We start from the raw sequence: 17,475 nt of genomic DNA on the forward strand, positions 1-17,475 counted from the left end.
AAAGCTGCTGTGTGCTGAAAACAAACAGGACTCACTCCGATGGAAAGAGATTGTGTAGTGGGAACAGGTCTCGGACCAAGAGAAATGGGGTTTTCCACGTTTCTATTCTGAGAGTTTCCATTTGAGATTTTGCCAGCAGTTGGACAGCAAAAGATGAATTAGCTGAGCTGTTAAAGGTATTACACGTGTTTCCCCCTTCAGAGACTTGTTAGAACATATTTTCTTCAGTGATAGTAATAAGTGTTACAAACAAAACAGAGTTTTCCGCTTTGAATATTCCTTTACACAGAGTATCATCTACATTAAAAAAAAAAAGTATGTTAAGCAACATGAATAGCTTCAGGCTATTTTATTTCATGCTGCTAAATAAGTCAATGCAGATGAGGACTTTTTATGTAAGAGTGGCTTGTAAATATAAGCACTAAGATAAGGGCAAACTGTAACTCCAGAGATTTCCTGGAGACAGAAGAGTATCACTGCCTCTTCACTATTCCCTGTCAAGGCAGCGGTCCCAGAACAGGCTCTGTGAGATTTGACTGGGAAAAAAGGCTTGAGATGTCTGTGACATGATGAGAAACACGAGGAGTTTGTACTGTATGGGGGGGGTTCAGTGTGCTGGAGGTGGGCTGAGTCTCCTGGTTTGCTGGACCATGGTGCAGCTGGGGCACGAGGGGCTTCCCCTCTGCTCTTCAGGTGAGCACCTGAATGATGGAATTTCCTTCTGGGCTTAAATTCCTCCTCAGGCCCTCAGCTGGAGCTGGTGTGATCTTTCCTGGGATGAGGAATTGGGCTAAGGCCACCCAGGTACCTCCCATGATACACAGCCATTGCCCTGCAGTAGTTTGGTCACTGTGGGACAGGGCCCAGGGAGAACATCCTTTGTCATTGCTCATCCCAGGAGCTGCTTGAGTGTCCATGTAAGATTTGATTCTCTGATCCCGATTATGGAAGAATTTAGGAATGATGAGTAGAATTCCAGGCTTGGAGACACTACATGTATGTCATGTAAGTCTGTAGGTGGGCTGTCCTGGCCAGAATGTGGGTGCCTTCAAGTTCTTGTCCCATCAAGCTGATGTGGCAGCACCTGGTTACAACTCAGAACGCTGTATTCCCTGAGTGTTCCACGACTTGGCTTGTAAGGATGCACTCATCTAGTTGCTTCTTTTATTATTTCTTTTAATTAGGAGCAGTACAGAACCAAGGACTCAAGAGAGCCTCAAAGACAAGTGGTCTTGGTTGTAGTGTTGGTCCTTCATCTTGGGCACCCAAAGGAAAGCCTTGGTTTGGGTGGTCTTCGTATTGCTGCTCTTGCTGTTTTGAACTTTATGTTGAGGAGGAATTCAGGAGTAACTTGTGAGTACTGTGGAAGAGTATACTACATACAGTTGTTTAATAAATCCTGCAAAGCAGGAGTGCTGGGTGCTGCCAGCCCTGAAACCAGTGAGCTAAGTGAGATTGGGGGATCAGCAGCACAGAGTCATGGGAATGGGAGAAACACAAGGCTTCACAGGGACACAAGGGGGGATGTGTGGAGGGAGGGGGTGTGGAGGTTGGGAGGATGTGGCTCCTGGCCACATGAAGATTTTGGTATGTGGCTCGTACTCAGGAAGTTTGGCCACCCTGATTACAAACATACATATATTTGGAGATGTATAGCAAGATACTATCTCTTTCCTAATTTGATTTGCATTTAGATGGAGAAAGGAAAACCACTGAAGCAGGGGAGTGGGTGGCTTTGTGTGGTTTCCTGGCCAGCGGAAGCTGAAAACAGTTTAAAGTTCACATTTAACAGTATTAGTAGGAACTAGAAGGAGATGTCTGAAGGTAAGTGGCCATGTCCTACCTCTTGGCACTGAGGAAGCTGGATTTGCCTTTGTTCAGCTCCGGAGATGGCTGAGCTCTCCCCTCTAGCTCCAGAGATAGGTAATGGTGCCATGGCACAATTTGCAGTTTTTCTCATTTAATCATTTTCAGAATTTAAAACATAAGGTACTATTTATGAGAGTAAAAAGGGTGAAGTCTGCTGTGTTAGAGTTGGGGGGTGAAAAGTGAACTGAACAAAACCAAACCTTGGAAGCAACAATAGCTGTGCACCAAAGGGTTTATTTAACCAGGACTTTTTTCATAGCTATTTCATCTTATTTTCCTCTTGTCCTTGCTCTTGCTTGCTCATCTATGTACAGCATATGGAAAGGTTGCAAAGTGGCAATTACTAAATGAGAGTCGACAGAAACTACTCTGCAGCAGCTCCAGATGGGGTTAGTGATGCTGTTCCCAAGCTCTGTGCCGGGTGCTTCACTCCGCAGTATGAAATGCCCTCTAATGGACAAGTAACTGCATAACTCACCCAACAAACCGGCAAATACTCATTTTTCTCAGGATTTCTAATCTGCTGTGCTGATTTTGGTAGAGGAGCAACTAATGGCTTGAGTAGAGAACAGCTTTTGGTTATCCAGACATGCAGACGGTGCATGTCACCTCACTCCGTGTTAACCTTTGCGATTGGTGCATGTGAAAAATGAGTAATTTAAGGAATTCTGGTAAAACGTAGAGTGGGATTTTATTTTCCAGTATGGCAGGGACTGCAGGCTTATTTATGTATCATTTCCTGTTGTTTCATTTGAAAAGTTAAGGGTAGTTTTTCAGCCAGTTATGTGTATGGCAGTATCAGTGTGCGTGTTATCAGCGTTGGATACTTAAAAAAAACCAAGATAAGAGAGGCTGAAGGAGGCCCGTGATTAATTAGCAAATGGATTAGGCACTCTCAAAGCTAAGTGGATAATTTGGGTTCAGCTCCTGGTTATTGTTCTGCCCACCACCAGCCCCTGAAGGCTGTCGGTGCAGGGTGAGCAGAGCATCGACCTGCTTCATTTCTGATGCCAGAAAGAGAGATGACAGTTATTTTCTTTAAAGCAATTTTCTTGCTGCCTGTTTGGGTTGTTTGTTTGTATTCTAGCTTTAGGAATGAAAGGAGTGCCAGTTCTGGTATTTCCTAGTTCTGCTTGAAAACTCACAGAGGATCTGTGGAGGGCTGATACTGCCTGACAAGGGACCCTGTCTGGATCTTCTTTTCTCAAAGTCAAGTGAAAATCACTAATGTTGGAAATTAAAATAGCTAAAAAAAGCTGAAAATGAAAGAGATATCTCACTCCCCCCTTTTTTTGTGCCGTGGCTATTGTGGCTACTTAAATATTTTCATTTCAGTGCGTCTTCATAACATCTGTCTGGCTACTGAGAACCTAATCTGGAGAGCAATTTGTAACCTGAAATATAATTCTTAAAGGAGCTTTTTTTAAAAATTCACTTCCAAACAAAAACCCATCTCATGCTTTATGCATCATTAAGGTAGAGAGGAAGGAAAATGCTGCACACCCATATGTCTTCTTTCCCTTCAAAGGGCACCTATACTTAATTGTGTTTCTTCTTTTCCTGACTCAACAAGTAGCTTTGATGGAGTAGAACTGATGAGGGATCCGCGCCGTGACTTTCAAGGGCTGTAAGGAATGCAGGATCAGGCTCTCTGTGTCTTCTTTGAAGCCTCATTATTTTAGCACAGTCTGTATCTCGTTGCATAATGTTTTAAGATGTGGTCTGCATCATTATGTGCCGTGTTTAATTTAGCAGCAGATGTGCAGGCTCATATGCCGTTATGGTACATTTTGTTCACTCATATAATAGCAAGTTCCTCAAAATTGCTACCAGTTTTTCAGCACAAGACTTGTTCAGGGTGTTATTGTCTTTTTCTGTACAGTGAGGAGCAGAAGAGCTCTTTATGTGCCACCAGCAGGTGCTCACATGGGAGTGCTGGCTCTCCATGAACACATTTAACCTGCTGCCTCACTGCTCTCTCTGCACCCAGGGAGGGCACCTGCCCCAGCAGTTTTCAGGGGAAGGCACCAGGCAGGCAGTGGAGGGGCAAGGCTTTGGTTCTTAGGTTTCTGGGCAGAAAAAGAAGTGTGTCACCCAGACCAGTAACACTTAATTGCTGCCCACAGCATCATCCAGGCATTCCCGTGGAGAAGCCTTAATGCAAAACATCACTGCACGCTCCGCGGCAGCAAAATCGTTGTAATAACTTGTAAAAGCATTAAAGCTAGTTAATAATGGTTTTGCAGCTAGAGTCCTACCCTCACCGTTTTGAGGGTGCTGAGGGTCCTGGAGGAGGGATAAAGGCTGCTGGGAGACTGCTGTGGTTTAATGCCAGCCAACACATCAGTCCCATGCAGTCACTCACTCCCTCCCTCCTGTGGGATGGGAGAGAGAATCGGAAGGGTAAGAGTGAGAAAACTCGTGGGTTGAGGTAAAGACAATTCAGTAGGTAAAGCAAAAAGTCTGCGTGCAAGCAAAGCAAACTAAGGAATTCATTCCTGACTTGCCGTGGGCAGGCAGGAGTTCAGCCATCCCCGGGAAAGCAGGACTGTGTCATGCATAGCAGTGACTTTGGAAGACAAGGACCATCACTCCAAATATCCTTTCTCTTCCCCCAGCTCCACATGCTCAGCATGACACCATATGCTCTGGGATATCCCTGAGGTCAGCTGGGGTCAGCTGTCCTGGCTGTGTCCCTTTCCAACTCCTTGTGTTTCCTTGCTGGTGGGGCAGTATGAGAAGCAGAGAAAGCTCTGTGTGCTCAGCGATAACAAAAACATCCCTGGATTATCAAACCTGTTTCCAGCACAAACCCAAACCACCCCCCCACACCAACTACCATGAAGAAAATTAACTCTATTGAGCCACACCCAGCACGGTGCCTGGCACCAAGATGTGATTTACAGGCAAGGTAGTTCTCCCAGAAATTGGGAAAAAAACTTTTTTTTTTTTTTTCCCTGGCATCCTATTTCCCGTGGAATAGCTGAGCATGTTTAATGGAGCGGGAGAAGTCTAAACCCTGGTCACACAGGAACTGTGTGATTCCTCTTCCCAAGTCTGGAGGTTTACATCCTTCAGGTATTATTAAAACAAACAAAAACAAAACCAACCAAACAAAAACAAACAAACCAAAACACTTAAAACAAACAAACACAATTTTATTTTGAGGTAATAAAATCTGTGTTTGTTTTATTAATTATTAAATTATTAAACATTTATCTGTGCAAATGTCTAATCCATTTTTGGTTTGTGCTGGACTGTTTGGCTTAATCGTGTCTTGACACTGTGAGTTTCCCATGTTGTTTGATTGTTCTTTAAAAGAAGACATCCAAAAAAACATCTCCAGAAGGTTTGTGTTGTCTGTCTCTTCCCTTCCACGTGCTCCCCTCCTCCCCTACGGTCGTGCCAGGGCTTTAGAGAGCATCACACTTAAGGATGTGCCGGCGGCGCAGGGAGGAAGGATGACAGAGTGTTCCCAGAGTGTTCCTCCTGCATTGTGCCGTCTCCTTTGTCCGCTTCCCTCCCCTGTCATTATCTCTGTGTGTCTCCTGCTTGCGTTTTTCTCTGCCTTTCCTTTCTTATGCCGAACTCTGCTTCCCAGCCCCTCCTGCCCTCCCCACGGTGTCTGAAACGATCAGCAGTGGCCCGCTAGCTCAGGGTAGTTAACACCCAGGGATGCTAATGCAGGGCTGGAACAGTTCACAGCTCTCAGGGCTGTTCTTACGTTGAAATCTCAGATCAGGTGTGACTGAGCTTTGGAAAACTGGACCTTAACACAGAGGAGGATGCAGGGAGAGCTGCCCATGGCATCAGCAGATACCGACTTCCACAGTTCCACTCGGGCATCCTGCTCTGCTTCCAGCTGAGAGGACTGATATCCAACAGTAATCATGAGTATGAAACCTTCTCCAGAAACCTCTCCTTTCCCAAGAGCCTAGGAAATGTCCGACAGTACCATCAGAACATTTGGACTGGATTTGTTCAAGTAAGGAGTTGTACATGTGATGTGAGGAAGGGTGGTAATTTTCCATTGCTGTTTGGGAATGGGAGCTTTTGCAGTTCATGGGGCTGGGAGTTTTCTGTAGTAGTGAATCTCCATTTTCTTGAGGCCATATTTCATAGAGGATAGAAAATGTAGACAGAAATTGTGAGAAACAGATTTCTGACTCCAATAAGGGTCTGGGAGTCTGTGAATTCTTGTTTTAATTCATAAAATCATAGAGTGGTTTGGGTTGGAAGGGACCTTAAAGCTGTTCCTGTTCTAACCCCCTGCTATAGGCAGGGGCACCTCCCACTATCCCAGGTTGCTCCAAGCTCTGTCCAGCCTGGCCTTGGACACTTCCAGGGATGGGGCAGCTTCTCTGGGCAACCTGTGCCAGGGCATGTGCTCAACTTGTGTTCAAATTTTGTCTAACAGTGTGTCTTATTTTGGAAAATCAACTTTATTTCTTTCCATTTTCCATCAAAAGGGGGAAAATCAGCCCTAACACAGCTCTCATTTTCTGGCTCATGGACTATGGTATTTAACGGGCAGTATTCACAAGCTGTTTAATTGTGTTACATCAGGATTGGTTTCTTCCTAAAACATTGTATTTAAGTACATTCCTTCTTTAAATAAATAAATAACTGCTGGGCTATCATCGTGTCCGAGGGTTTTCAAGAAAATTTACATTTTGAAAGACACTGTTGGAGGCTAACACGGTCATGCAATTACTGTATGTAAATCACTTTTTTCCTAATCTTGCTGAAGATGAAGTACAATTTTTGTGCGTGTGCCTCTCCCTCTCAAATTTCCTTAGACAATGAGCTTTTCTTGTCTTTTAATTGCTGACCATGATTTTTCTTCTGCCTAGCCCTGATTGTATTTATTTTATTGTGGGGGACATTTAGCCCTGTGATTGTTTGGAGATTGGGTTGGCTGTAGAAATCATTGAGGACAGACTGAAGTTGGGGGCGCAACTAATTGCGTCCCCCGTCCCACAAGTGGAAGAACTGCTTTCTTAATTACAGCCTCACGAGGAGGCAGGAGAATATCTGCTTGTTTCTGTGCCCCTCACATCTGGTTTTCTCCATTTTATCCATCCCTGCCAAATCCTGCTCGGCAGCTCCTGCCACATTTTTAATAAGTCTTCCGAGTTGGGCTTTTATTGCTGGTTGATGTCATGGACACCTGTCAGACAAAGATGGAGCAGTTAACATCATTAGGAAGCAGTTCATTCATGGCCATTACATTAAGCTGTGTGGGACTCTAATATGGCCAGTAATTTCTCTGATTGTTATTAGTTTCTTTTGTGGGAAGTTTTCCTCCAGGGAGTAATGCAGGGAATTGAGATGGCAGGGGAAAAAAAAAAACTTTAATGGATGCATTCGTCCATCAGAAAATGCACTCTGTCAAAATTATATACACTTTGCATATTGATTTCGTTTGGAGAAATAAAGGGTAAAACAGTTGCAGCCCCAACATAATGGACCAATTGAGTGTTTTCAGAACACAGTGATAACTTTTTCTCTACTGGCATGACTTTTTTATAACCTGGTATTTCTTTCTGGAAGTGGAGTGGGATGTAATAGAGGTAAAAATTCATGGCTGTACTTGTAAATGTTGATGGTGGAAATGCCATTAGCTGCTCAGGCTTTAGCTGCACTAACAGCTTAATTTTTGTTGTATGAAATATTTTGACTGTACCAAGCTTCTGCCTCTGGAATGGAAGTTTTCTGCTTCTTTTAGAATGTTGCATTAATTTTTAATATGAGTGGGAATCGTGCTCTTTAGCATCCCTATGTTTAAAAAAAAAAAATCAATTAATTATTACCATAAATCTCAGCGATTAAGCTGCAGTGGCGCTGCTGGGAAATTGGCCATTAACTACCAGGAAATCGCCGATCTTCCCTTAGTCGGAATTCAGCTGTACCAACACAAGGCCTTTCCTTTTATAAATTGACTATCAACGTGATGCATAATTGATAACCATTTATAATAATAACAATAATCTCCACGAAGTTGTCATCTCGGTGCGCGGCGGCTTTGTTAGAGCATTTACCCCCTCACGGGCTCGGCCTGTTGCGTTGGTTTAACTGTGTTTTTCTGGGAAGTTAATGGTGTGCTTTTGGGAGAGCCGTGTGCTGGAACAGAGGAATAAAATGCAAAGTAGAAATGCCTGACTGGACCTGCAGGACCCGAAACGTTGCAGAGAAGGGGAAGCAAAAATCGAGGTTTCAGATATTGCCCAAGGTCAACTTTTGGACTTCAGCCTGGATTCTCCTGGTGCAGTGTCTTCTCTTGTGTCCTGTATTTCGAGAACCCGGCGTTTTTTTTTAGTTTTCTTGAAAATTTGGTTTGCAAACAGTGCAGTGTGAACATTCACCTACCGGGGAGAAGCTCTTTGTGGGTCAGTTTGAACGAGTGGTTCAGTTTGAAGTTTGTGGTTACTGCTGGCTTTTCAGAATTTATTTCATTTTTTTAACCCTTTCAGTACTATGTAGGCAGAGAGGTTGAGACTTTTCAGGCGACACAGATGGCCATTCAGGAGATGATTTCTTGCTGTGCTTGTGCTCATGCCTGCCTTCCTCTTCTCCTCCCCTCCTTGCAAGGCCTCTGAAAACATTCTGGTGTTTTCCTTTGCTTCTAGAAATCACGGCTTTATGCTAATTCTGCTCTTTTGGTGCCTTTCAGTGGGTGGTGGATGGATGGTGAGGGGCAGAGGCCTCTTTCTTGAGCAGGGTCCCTTCCCTGGAAATGTTAGTAGCTTTTATCAGGGTCATCTGCCTTCACCTTAAAGTGTAAAAGAGGATATTGAATCAGTGGTAGCATAAAATATTAGTGCGTGTAGTGTTGAATTGTTTGAATTCAGTTGTCAGCATGAGGTCTTTTCCTCTGTGGCTTGATTCACAAATGCTGTTATGGAACTTGCTTTGAAAAACTCATACCTGGGTTTTACATCAAAAGCTCAAACCTGAGTTTTACAAAAAGGCCATTGGGTAGAAGTGCCACTGCAGCATGTTCAGGGGCTGCAGCCTGAGCTCAGGTTGAAGCATTCAGGGATTAAACAAAGCTCTGTCTCTCTGTAGGAGGAAAAAGCATCAGACCTGAGAAGGATCCATCTGGGGTCTTCCTCTGTGCCACCAAAATGCAGAAAACCTTCAGTTGTTGTCCCGTTGGAGAGCATTTCCTGTAAATCAGCCACACATGTGGCTTTTATGGATTGCTTTGTCTCACTGGCATTTAAAATTGTGTTTGCTAGAAATGGCCTCTCTGGCACCCAAAGTTTAATGTTGGCCCTTCAAACATGAGGGCAAGGACAGGCTATGGTGACAGCTGGAACATATATCAGGGTCTTGTTGCAAATACAAGGTCCATTGATGACTTTTACAGGGCAAGGCTTAAATAAGACATGAAAGTGGTTTGTGTGTGAAAGTACTGGCAGAGCAAAAGCTACTTCCCCTTTTTTATATGCTCTCGAAGAATTTTTCAGCCTCTGTGAGCCTACAAAACAACTTAATGGTTTGTATCTGCTAGGAATAGATTTTTAAGACAGAAATAAAACTGGGAAGCCCATGCAGTGCTTTGGCAGTTCTCGTGTACAAGGCTGGTTTTTCTGATCGCAGGGAAGATAAAGAGGCCATAAGTTTGATTTGTGGTGTGAGAAGTGTGACCAGAGGGACGCTAGGGCTGGAAGCACTGAACTCACAGGTGACCTTTCAGAACCTGCTCTGCTGTTGGGCACAGGCAGATCTTACTGGTGTGCTGGAAATCACAGAGTGGTTTGGGTTGGAAGGGACCTTAAAGCTCATCTCGCTCCAACCCTCTGCCATGGGCAGGGACACCTTCCACTAGCCCAGGTTGCTCCAAGCCCCGTCCAACCTGGCCTTGGACACTTCCAGGGATGGGGAGCCCACAAGTCCTAATGACTCCTTTCCTTTCCCTGCAGGACCCACAGTGGCGGTATGCACGCCGACTCCTGTGAGTTTTCCTAAGTTCCTGGGGGACTGCTTTGCTTTTTGAATCAGAAAGTTGCAAAATACCGTCAAGAATGGCACTTGTGGATAAGCACAAAGTCAAGCGACAGCGCCTGGACAGAATTTGTGAAGGTAAGAGTGTACTCTCATTTTCCTGTGGAAGTTGAGAGATGATTAGGGTAGAATATCTATTTTTTCCTTGGGTTTTTTTAAAGCACTTAAACATAAAGAGATCCAAGAGGAGTAGATCCCCCTGTCTTCTCAAAATACATTCATACTGTCTGGTTACTCACTTGGAAGTCATGTGTAGTCCTGTGAACAGGATTTTTGTTTAATTTCCAGGTCTTCTCCTTTTATCCTATTTTCTATGGAAATTATCTGGTCAGTCCCAATTTGAAACATAGCTTAAATTTCTACTGTATTTAGAAAAGTGTTGTGGTCTATTAAATAGGCTTTCTGGAGGTCTCCTCTGGCTGGAGAAAAATCTGGGACTCAGAGACTGGTGCCATAACTCTTCCTTCCCTTCCTAATCCGAGCGGTGCCAGTTGCAGTGTCCAAGACAAGTGTCACTCAAGGGGTATGAAACTAGACCGTCTCCTGTAATATTGACTATCAGCCTATAAGAAATAAATGGAAAATTTAAGAGTTGTTGCTTTAATGATTTGGGGCATATTGTTGGAACAGCTTCTCTTTTGCTGGTGTGTGGTGATCAGGCAGCTTTGCTGGAATTCTTTATTGACGGTGTGTCACAGTGTCACAGGACAGGTGGCTTTTACTTTCTGTTTCAGTTTTCCAGCAGAAGAAGTGTTTAGGAAACATTTTCTATTGCAGCTCACATAGTGTAAGTTACTTATGACAGAAATGAAGTGATGGCAAACAAGCTCTGACTTTTTGGTGCACACTCCGATAACTCTCCAACGCTCGTGCAAGTTTTGCCATCAGCAATAAAAGCAGAGCAGAGTGTTGTTTTAGGAAGAATATCTTATGTCTCTTCAGGAGTTCCAGTGTTCATCTGCTCTTAAGGAGATGGCTAGTGGCCTGCAGGGTAACAGTGTGCAGTGTTACTTGAATGCCAGCGAGGTGAAATGGGATTTGCTGGTGGATGAAAGCACAGAGCTCACAGGGGAGTTGTGCTGTGTCTGTTGGAGCAAAACATGTGGGGCTTTGCGGAGTTTCCAGTCAGTGTGAAACCCTGATCAGCAGGACAAGATGGGGTTTGCCTTGATTTTTCTGTTACATATTGTTTAGTCTCCATTGCTGCTGCTTTAAACTTGTCATAAGTTACTTATCTCTATTAATTTTTCTCTGTTAATTCTGGAGAGGGGGAGACAAAGCAGAGGAGATGAGTTAGAAGGGAGTATCCAGGGTACGCTGCCATGCGGAGCTGCCTGTTTCTCCTACTGAATGTCATAAACACTCAGGTGTAGCACACTGTCTCATCTTCAAAACTTACTTTGAACTTGACTTAAAAGAGTTCTATCAGCTGAGACTGGATTTTCAAAAGCTGCCTTCCCGGTTTGATGTTTACCATCAGATCTAGTTGCTGAGTGTACAAGAAATTCAAAAGGATCGTACGACAGACCTGCTAACGGAGCTTTAGATGTGATTGAAGTTTAGATTATTTTTCTCTGATATATGAGCTTTTTTCTTCTTTCTGAGTCGAAAGATATTCTTTTCTAATCTGTAAATGTGCAGGAGACATAACTTTTTAAAGTATACTTTGTCGTTTGCTACTGGGTTTGTAATTTGCTGGAAATGTTGGGAGTCACCGTTGCAAGACGCTGTTGTGTTGTATTTGGAAGCAACAGATAAGGACTGATTGTGAGCAGCATTGTAAAAATTACCTTGAAAAATGCTAAAAGCTTAGGATTTGCCAAAACAACTAGACTTGGAGGACAGCTGAATACTGGCCTCTCTGATGGCTATTTTTTATGATAGGCTCCTAATCTTGGCTTATAGCATAGAAAAGCGCTGAAAGGGGGCAATTCCAGCTGCACACTTTGAAAAAAAAATGACCATTTCTCTTGTGTTTGTCTTGAAAGGATATGGAATAATAGTGAAAGATAATGATAAATTTTGGAACTACTTCAGCAGACTCAGGAGAGGACTCTTTGCTAACAGAATTGTGTTCAGTGAGAGGAATCTCTGCTGTTCCATCAAGCTGATGGCAATGTGGTCCAAAAAAGTTGCTTTTAATGATTTCCTGTTCTGTGGAAGCACTTAAGGAGCTTTTCCCTTTAAAAAGTGAATGGGATACAAAGCTGCATTTACCTGATGAAAGGCTAGATGTATGGTAGTACACAGGTGGATTCCTGTTCTTTTCCTGAAGGTTCATATACAATCCCTTTTACTATTCCCAACACAAACCATGCAGAGTTTGGGCTTTACTCCATGAAGCAGGATGGTGGCAGGTCTGGAGGTGTAATACCCTCGGGCTACATGTTGTAATCACTACCCAAACTGCCAGAGGGATTCTCCTTCCTAGGGGCTCACTAAAACCATAACATGTTGAGGGAAATGCCTTACAAACCGTCGTGGTATTAAAAGAGTATATTAAGAAGTTGCAGTGTTTGTATTACTCTGTTAAACGTGGAAATATAATCCAAACCATACAAGGAGGTGATATTGTTTAAAAAGCCAGTTCACAGCCTTTACAGGCAGGTTTATGAGTCTTCCAGAGAGAGGAACTGTGCAGTCTCATTGCATTACTCAGCTTGACCAGCTCCTCTGGGTTTTTTTGATACATAATTATGTCATCTTTGTATGACAGCATTACTTTTTGCTCTGAGCAGGCCGTTTTCAAGAGGTGAGCTTTTTGCATCAGATAACAATTTTGACCTACAGAAGGATATGGATGGGATAAAGGTCCAGACTTGAGGGGATAAAGGAATTTTAGGGCAACAGCCTGCAGCAAAGACATTTGGGAGTAGCATGTTAACAATTAGGCGGGTTGGTGGTGCCCTCTGAATGAAGAGAAGTTGGAGTGTGCTCACAGTGGTCTTGGCTTACCCGTTTCTCTCTCTTCTGGTTGTCCCAGAGACTTTGGGTGCCTGGTCTGTAATTGGTTCCATGTGAGTGGAAAGATGGACCCAGTGAATAGCTGGGGCTTTTGCAAATAATATATGCAGAGTGGTTTACATAATCCCTGTTTGTGGAATTGTGTCTTATTCCATAGTGGGTCAAAATATGCTTTAGAGGTGGAGCCGCTGGTGCTGTGTGGAGTCAGACGTGTCCAGCAGCCCCTCGTTTGGATCCTGTTCCCATTAGTTTGTGATTTTGACACATTTTAAATTTGTATGAGCCGAAATTTTCCATTCCATGATGAGTTTTTTACCTCGGGGTAAACGAAAACAAAAAAGAGTTCCAGCAAAAATTGTGGAGCTGTGTCAGAGTGAGAGATGGAGAGGGAGAGATGTTGACTTTGCTGTGTTTGAAACAAAGCTGAGCCACAGTCCTGCTCAATGTGGAGCTGCCAGACCTGCCTGCTCTAGTTGGGATAAAAAAGGACTGAATTTAAAGCCCCAAGTTGCTGTGTGTCAGGAGCGTTCCTGAATTCGGTGCAATTTCACAGCCTTTGAAAAAAATGGCAGCAAAACCCCTCAGGGTTGAAGCTCACCTGCCTTTGATTTAGGAAACAACAACAGAGAGATTAGATGTAATGTTTTCTGTGCTACCTTTGACAGAACAAGGTGTCTGACAATGCCCCCAAGAACCCCCAAACTCAGAAGACTATGATGGCAATCCTGGTGCATCCATCACTCCCATGAGATTCCGTGCTCACATAAGGCATTCCCATGCAGGGAAATAACTGGAAGTATCACTTCTGCTGCCCAGCCTGCTGCTTGCTCAGCTGATCTTTATCCTAGCTTCTGTCAATATAGTGAAACAAATATTAAACAGTATCAGGAGTAACAGTATCCCTCCTAGACAGGGAGTGAGGAGCAGCCCTTCTGCAGTTGCTGGCTGTGTCTTCGGGAATGGTCAGGGGAGAAGGTGCTGTGGTAGTGTGTCATTTCCTCATGAAATGTAGAAACTTAACGGGGACAAGGCAGCAGTGGTGGTAAGTCCAGGATACAGTGTGTTGTTTGTGAGTAAAACACGGGTTTTCCCAACAGACTGAATTTCTCTCTGATGATCCCAAGTGCTGCCTCTGGTCCATACCACTGCTGTCTTCAACACCAGTGCCATAGAATTTTAATGTCTGGGTTTATAGGTTATAGTTTGAACTAACATTTATGAGTCAGTTAAGCTTTCAACACATGCCCCAAAACTGGCAGCCTTGAGATGAGCAAGAAGCAAAGTGAAAAAATAATTGCAAGGCCAAGTGAACCCAGACATTTTCTGACAGTTTTTGCTCCAGGATTTGTCATTATCCAGTGGGAAATCATGTTCTTAACACATCAATTTATGCCACCAAAGTTGTCTGTACTTTGCAAAACAGAACTGTTTGCAGGGGCAAACAAGCCATTCATATGCTTTGTTTTCTTTCATGTCCTTTGATATGTTTGATGGCCAATAAATGCCACATAATACTTTTCAGTGCCTCATGCATGTGTCTCTCTGCTTTTCAACTTACATTCTCAGTGGCACCCCTGTGTCCTCTTAGGATGAGGCTTCTCTGGTGCTACCAGTAATTCATACTTCCTGTAGGAATTCCTCGTGTATTTACCTTCCAGTCACTGAAGTATCTGAGGGTGGCCTTGACTCTCCACACCCCCTTGTTTCTCAGTGGGTGTGGGATCCTGTCGTGGTTACTGAAGCCTCTTGGATGAGTCTGTCTTGCAAACCTTGGTGGGAAGGGGTCTATGAAAGCAGAGGATAAAGCTCAGGCTGCACCAGGGGAGGTTCAGGTTGGTCATCAGGAAGAATTTCTTCCTGGAAAGGATGGTCAGGCATTGGAGGGGGCTGCCCAGGGAGATATGGAGCCCCCATCCCTGGAGGTGTCCAAGAAACACCCTCAGTGCTCTGGTCTGGTTCACAAGGTGGTGATTGGTCAAAGATTGGACTCAGTGATCTCACAGGTCTTTTCCAACCTGAATGATTCCGTGATTCTGTGAAATGGAGGAGGGAGTTTGGGGTAGGAATAGATGGTTTCAACATCAACAAAATTCTCTCTGCCATGGCTGCAAGAGGCTGGTTGAGTCATTTCAAGGGTGGACAGAAATTCTGTATTCCACGTTTCCACCTGTGATGGAAGTCACTGAAAACCATATCCAGTAATATTTAAATAAATATACTGTGTAATGGTAGATACTGTGGTAAATACAAACCAGGGGTGCTTTTTACCTGGTGTTTATTTCAGTCTCTTGGCCACAGAGGTAGACTTAATAATCACACTGTCAATTATTGCTTGTGGTGCACTTTCATATCCTTAAAAAAAACCCCAAACCAACCCTCAATAAAAGTGCCCCTGAAGATTTGTAATGGTTTTGGCTTTTCAGCAGTATTTGAACAGTGTGTCCTTGAGGTCTGGGCTCACACACCACTAACAGCAGACTATGGAATAGATTTTCATTCAAAAATCACAGTCCATTCCTGCTAAAAAATAGAGGAACTTGCTTCTGGAAGCAGATGGGAAAATGTACTTTAAAACTACAACTCTGGAAAGCGTCTGCCTGCAATTCTTCCTCCTTTGTATAACATAACAGTAGCCAAAGTGAGTACATTTGATATTTGGGTGGAGGAATTTTCTTCCATTCTTGCAAATTTGCACACCAAGTAGCATCTGATAACACTTATTTTTACTGCTTAGAAATAGAATCTTATTATCTCAGGAAATCCTTATCACCACTATGCATTTGATGAGAAACAATGAGTTAAAGATGATATCAAGCATGGAAGAAACTGCATGTCCTGAGTAAAAGTGACTTATTTAGAATAAATATAGTCCTTTTTTTATCTAGTGGATTTGGGTTTCTTTGTTCCATGAATATAAAACAAAGTAGAAGGATTTCCCCCCCACAATAAAGCTTTTTATCCTTTTTATTTTTTTTTAAGTTTCTACCTCAAAGCACAGAAACTATCAGGCTTTTAAGGAAGGGTTGCTTAACACATTTTGCCTAGAGAAAAGGCAGTGTTGGCTTGTCAGATCCTCTGCTGTTGCCCCTGTGCTGAGCAAACTGAAGATCTCTCTGGCTGCTCCTGATGTTTTTGCTTTCCCGAGAGTCCAAACAAAGTTCTTTTGCTTTTGTGGTAGTTTCCAAAAATCACTTCAAATTCATACAAAAGCTGGGTTACACCTTTTTTTACCAATGAAAAGTAATGCTCTTAATTACCCTTTTCACTGATGGCAGGTTTGGGGATTATTTGTCATTAATAGGTTTTGTTAAAATTTTAAGATATTTAAAAAAAAATTTGGACATAATCCTATGGGTGAAGAAAGTTTAGGCAACCCTAGTGAGTTTACAGACATTATTCAAACTTACTGACCTTATTCCACTCTTTTTAACTGTTTTGCTGTGCTGAATCAAGAACTCTCTGTATTTGTAAGTGGATTTTTTCTGCTTTGTGACTCGGGTACTTTGTGGCTCTTACCTACAGATGTGCTGTTGTGCTCACAAGGTGGATACACAGGCTGCTCCAACAGTCTTTCAGTCCTGGGTAGATGTTTTTCCTGTACATTCACTCCTATGCAGCCTTTCTCCTGTGACATTCCATGGGGAAATGTACATGACAAGATGTAGGACTTGAGCCAGATACGAAGCCAGCCTGACAAAGTCCCCCAGGCATCTGGGAAAGAGTAAGACACATTTAGATAAGGTTACAGGCAAAAATTCCATTAATTTGGTGTGCAACTTTTTGTAATAGATAGGCTCAAGCTATTGCAAGAAGGAGAGCTCCCCGTTTCCCTGGCCTTGAGTGCTGTATGCACCAAAATAGGAAAAAATACTTCTGTTGTGTTCTCCTTGTGTTTAAACCCACATTTATGGTGACTTAATATGTGTCTCTTAATTCTGCCTTGTATTTTTCCATTTCCCCCAGCCCCCAGACAAGGTTCCATGTAACATGCTTTGTAACTTGGTGTCATTTATTAAGAAACAATTACAGCTGATGACTTCAATACCATCAACTTAATTTCCATCCTTACCACATTTCCCATTTAAATTAACTGGTTTAGGGATTAACATGTTGTCATCGGATCTGGTGCTTTTTTTTTTTTTCCTCCTTACTTTAAATCCTCCCCTGCATTTAAAGATTACTCAGAAAAGTGATAATATTCCCAGAATATGCAACGAGGAGCCTCGTGAAGGGGTTGTTGGAGCAGCGGCCTCAGGGCAGCCCTGCTCCGGAGTGTGGGAGCACTGCAGAAGCTGCCTCCAGCATCCAGGGGGTAGAAGTTGGCTGCTTCCAAATATGTAATGAGAAATGATCAGTCCTTGGGGACAGATGAGAACAGGATGGATTTTCCCTCAAAATACCAGAAAAAAACCCCTTGTATTTAACTCCTAAGTTATACTCTTGCAGGGACTGGTGGTGTTTGGATCTAGACCAGTCTTTAGATTTTATTCTGATTCTACTGAATATTTACTAGTAAATATTTTGACAGGAGGAGGACATCTGGCTATACTATAATAAAGCTGCAGGGAAATACATTACACAACTTTTCTTTTATATTTTTTGCTCTCCACAAACAGATGTAATGGATCCAAG

The 17,475-nt window shown here is 43.1% G+C and overlaps 1 protein-coding gene across 1 annotated transcript in view; it reads left to right on the forward strand.

Moving 5' to 3' along the window:
- Positions 1 to 17,475, forward strand: part of CTBP2 (C-terminal binding protein 2) — a 137,072-nt gene that overhangs the window by 69,717 nt on the left and 49,880 nt on the right. Inside the window, exon 2 of the mRNA XM_064663560.1 lies at positions 9,798 to 9,957. Coding sequence (XP_064519630.1) covers positions 9,900 to 9,957 — 58 coding nt within the window. The 5' untranslated portion in view covers positions 9,798 to 9,899. The remainder of the gene's footprint in view (positions 1 to 9,797; positions 9,958 to 17,475) is intronic.

This window comes from Pseudopipra pipra, chromosome 8, assembly GCF_036250125.1.
Source record: "Pseudopipra pipra isolate bDixPip1 chromosome 8, bDixPip1.hap1, whole genome shotgun sequence".
Taxonomy (NCBI): Eukaryota; Metazoa; Chordata; class Aves; order Passeriformes; family Pipridae; genus Pseudopipra; species Pseudopipra pipra.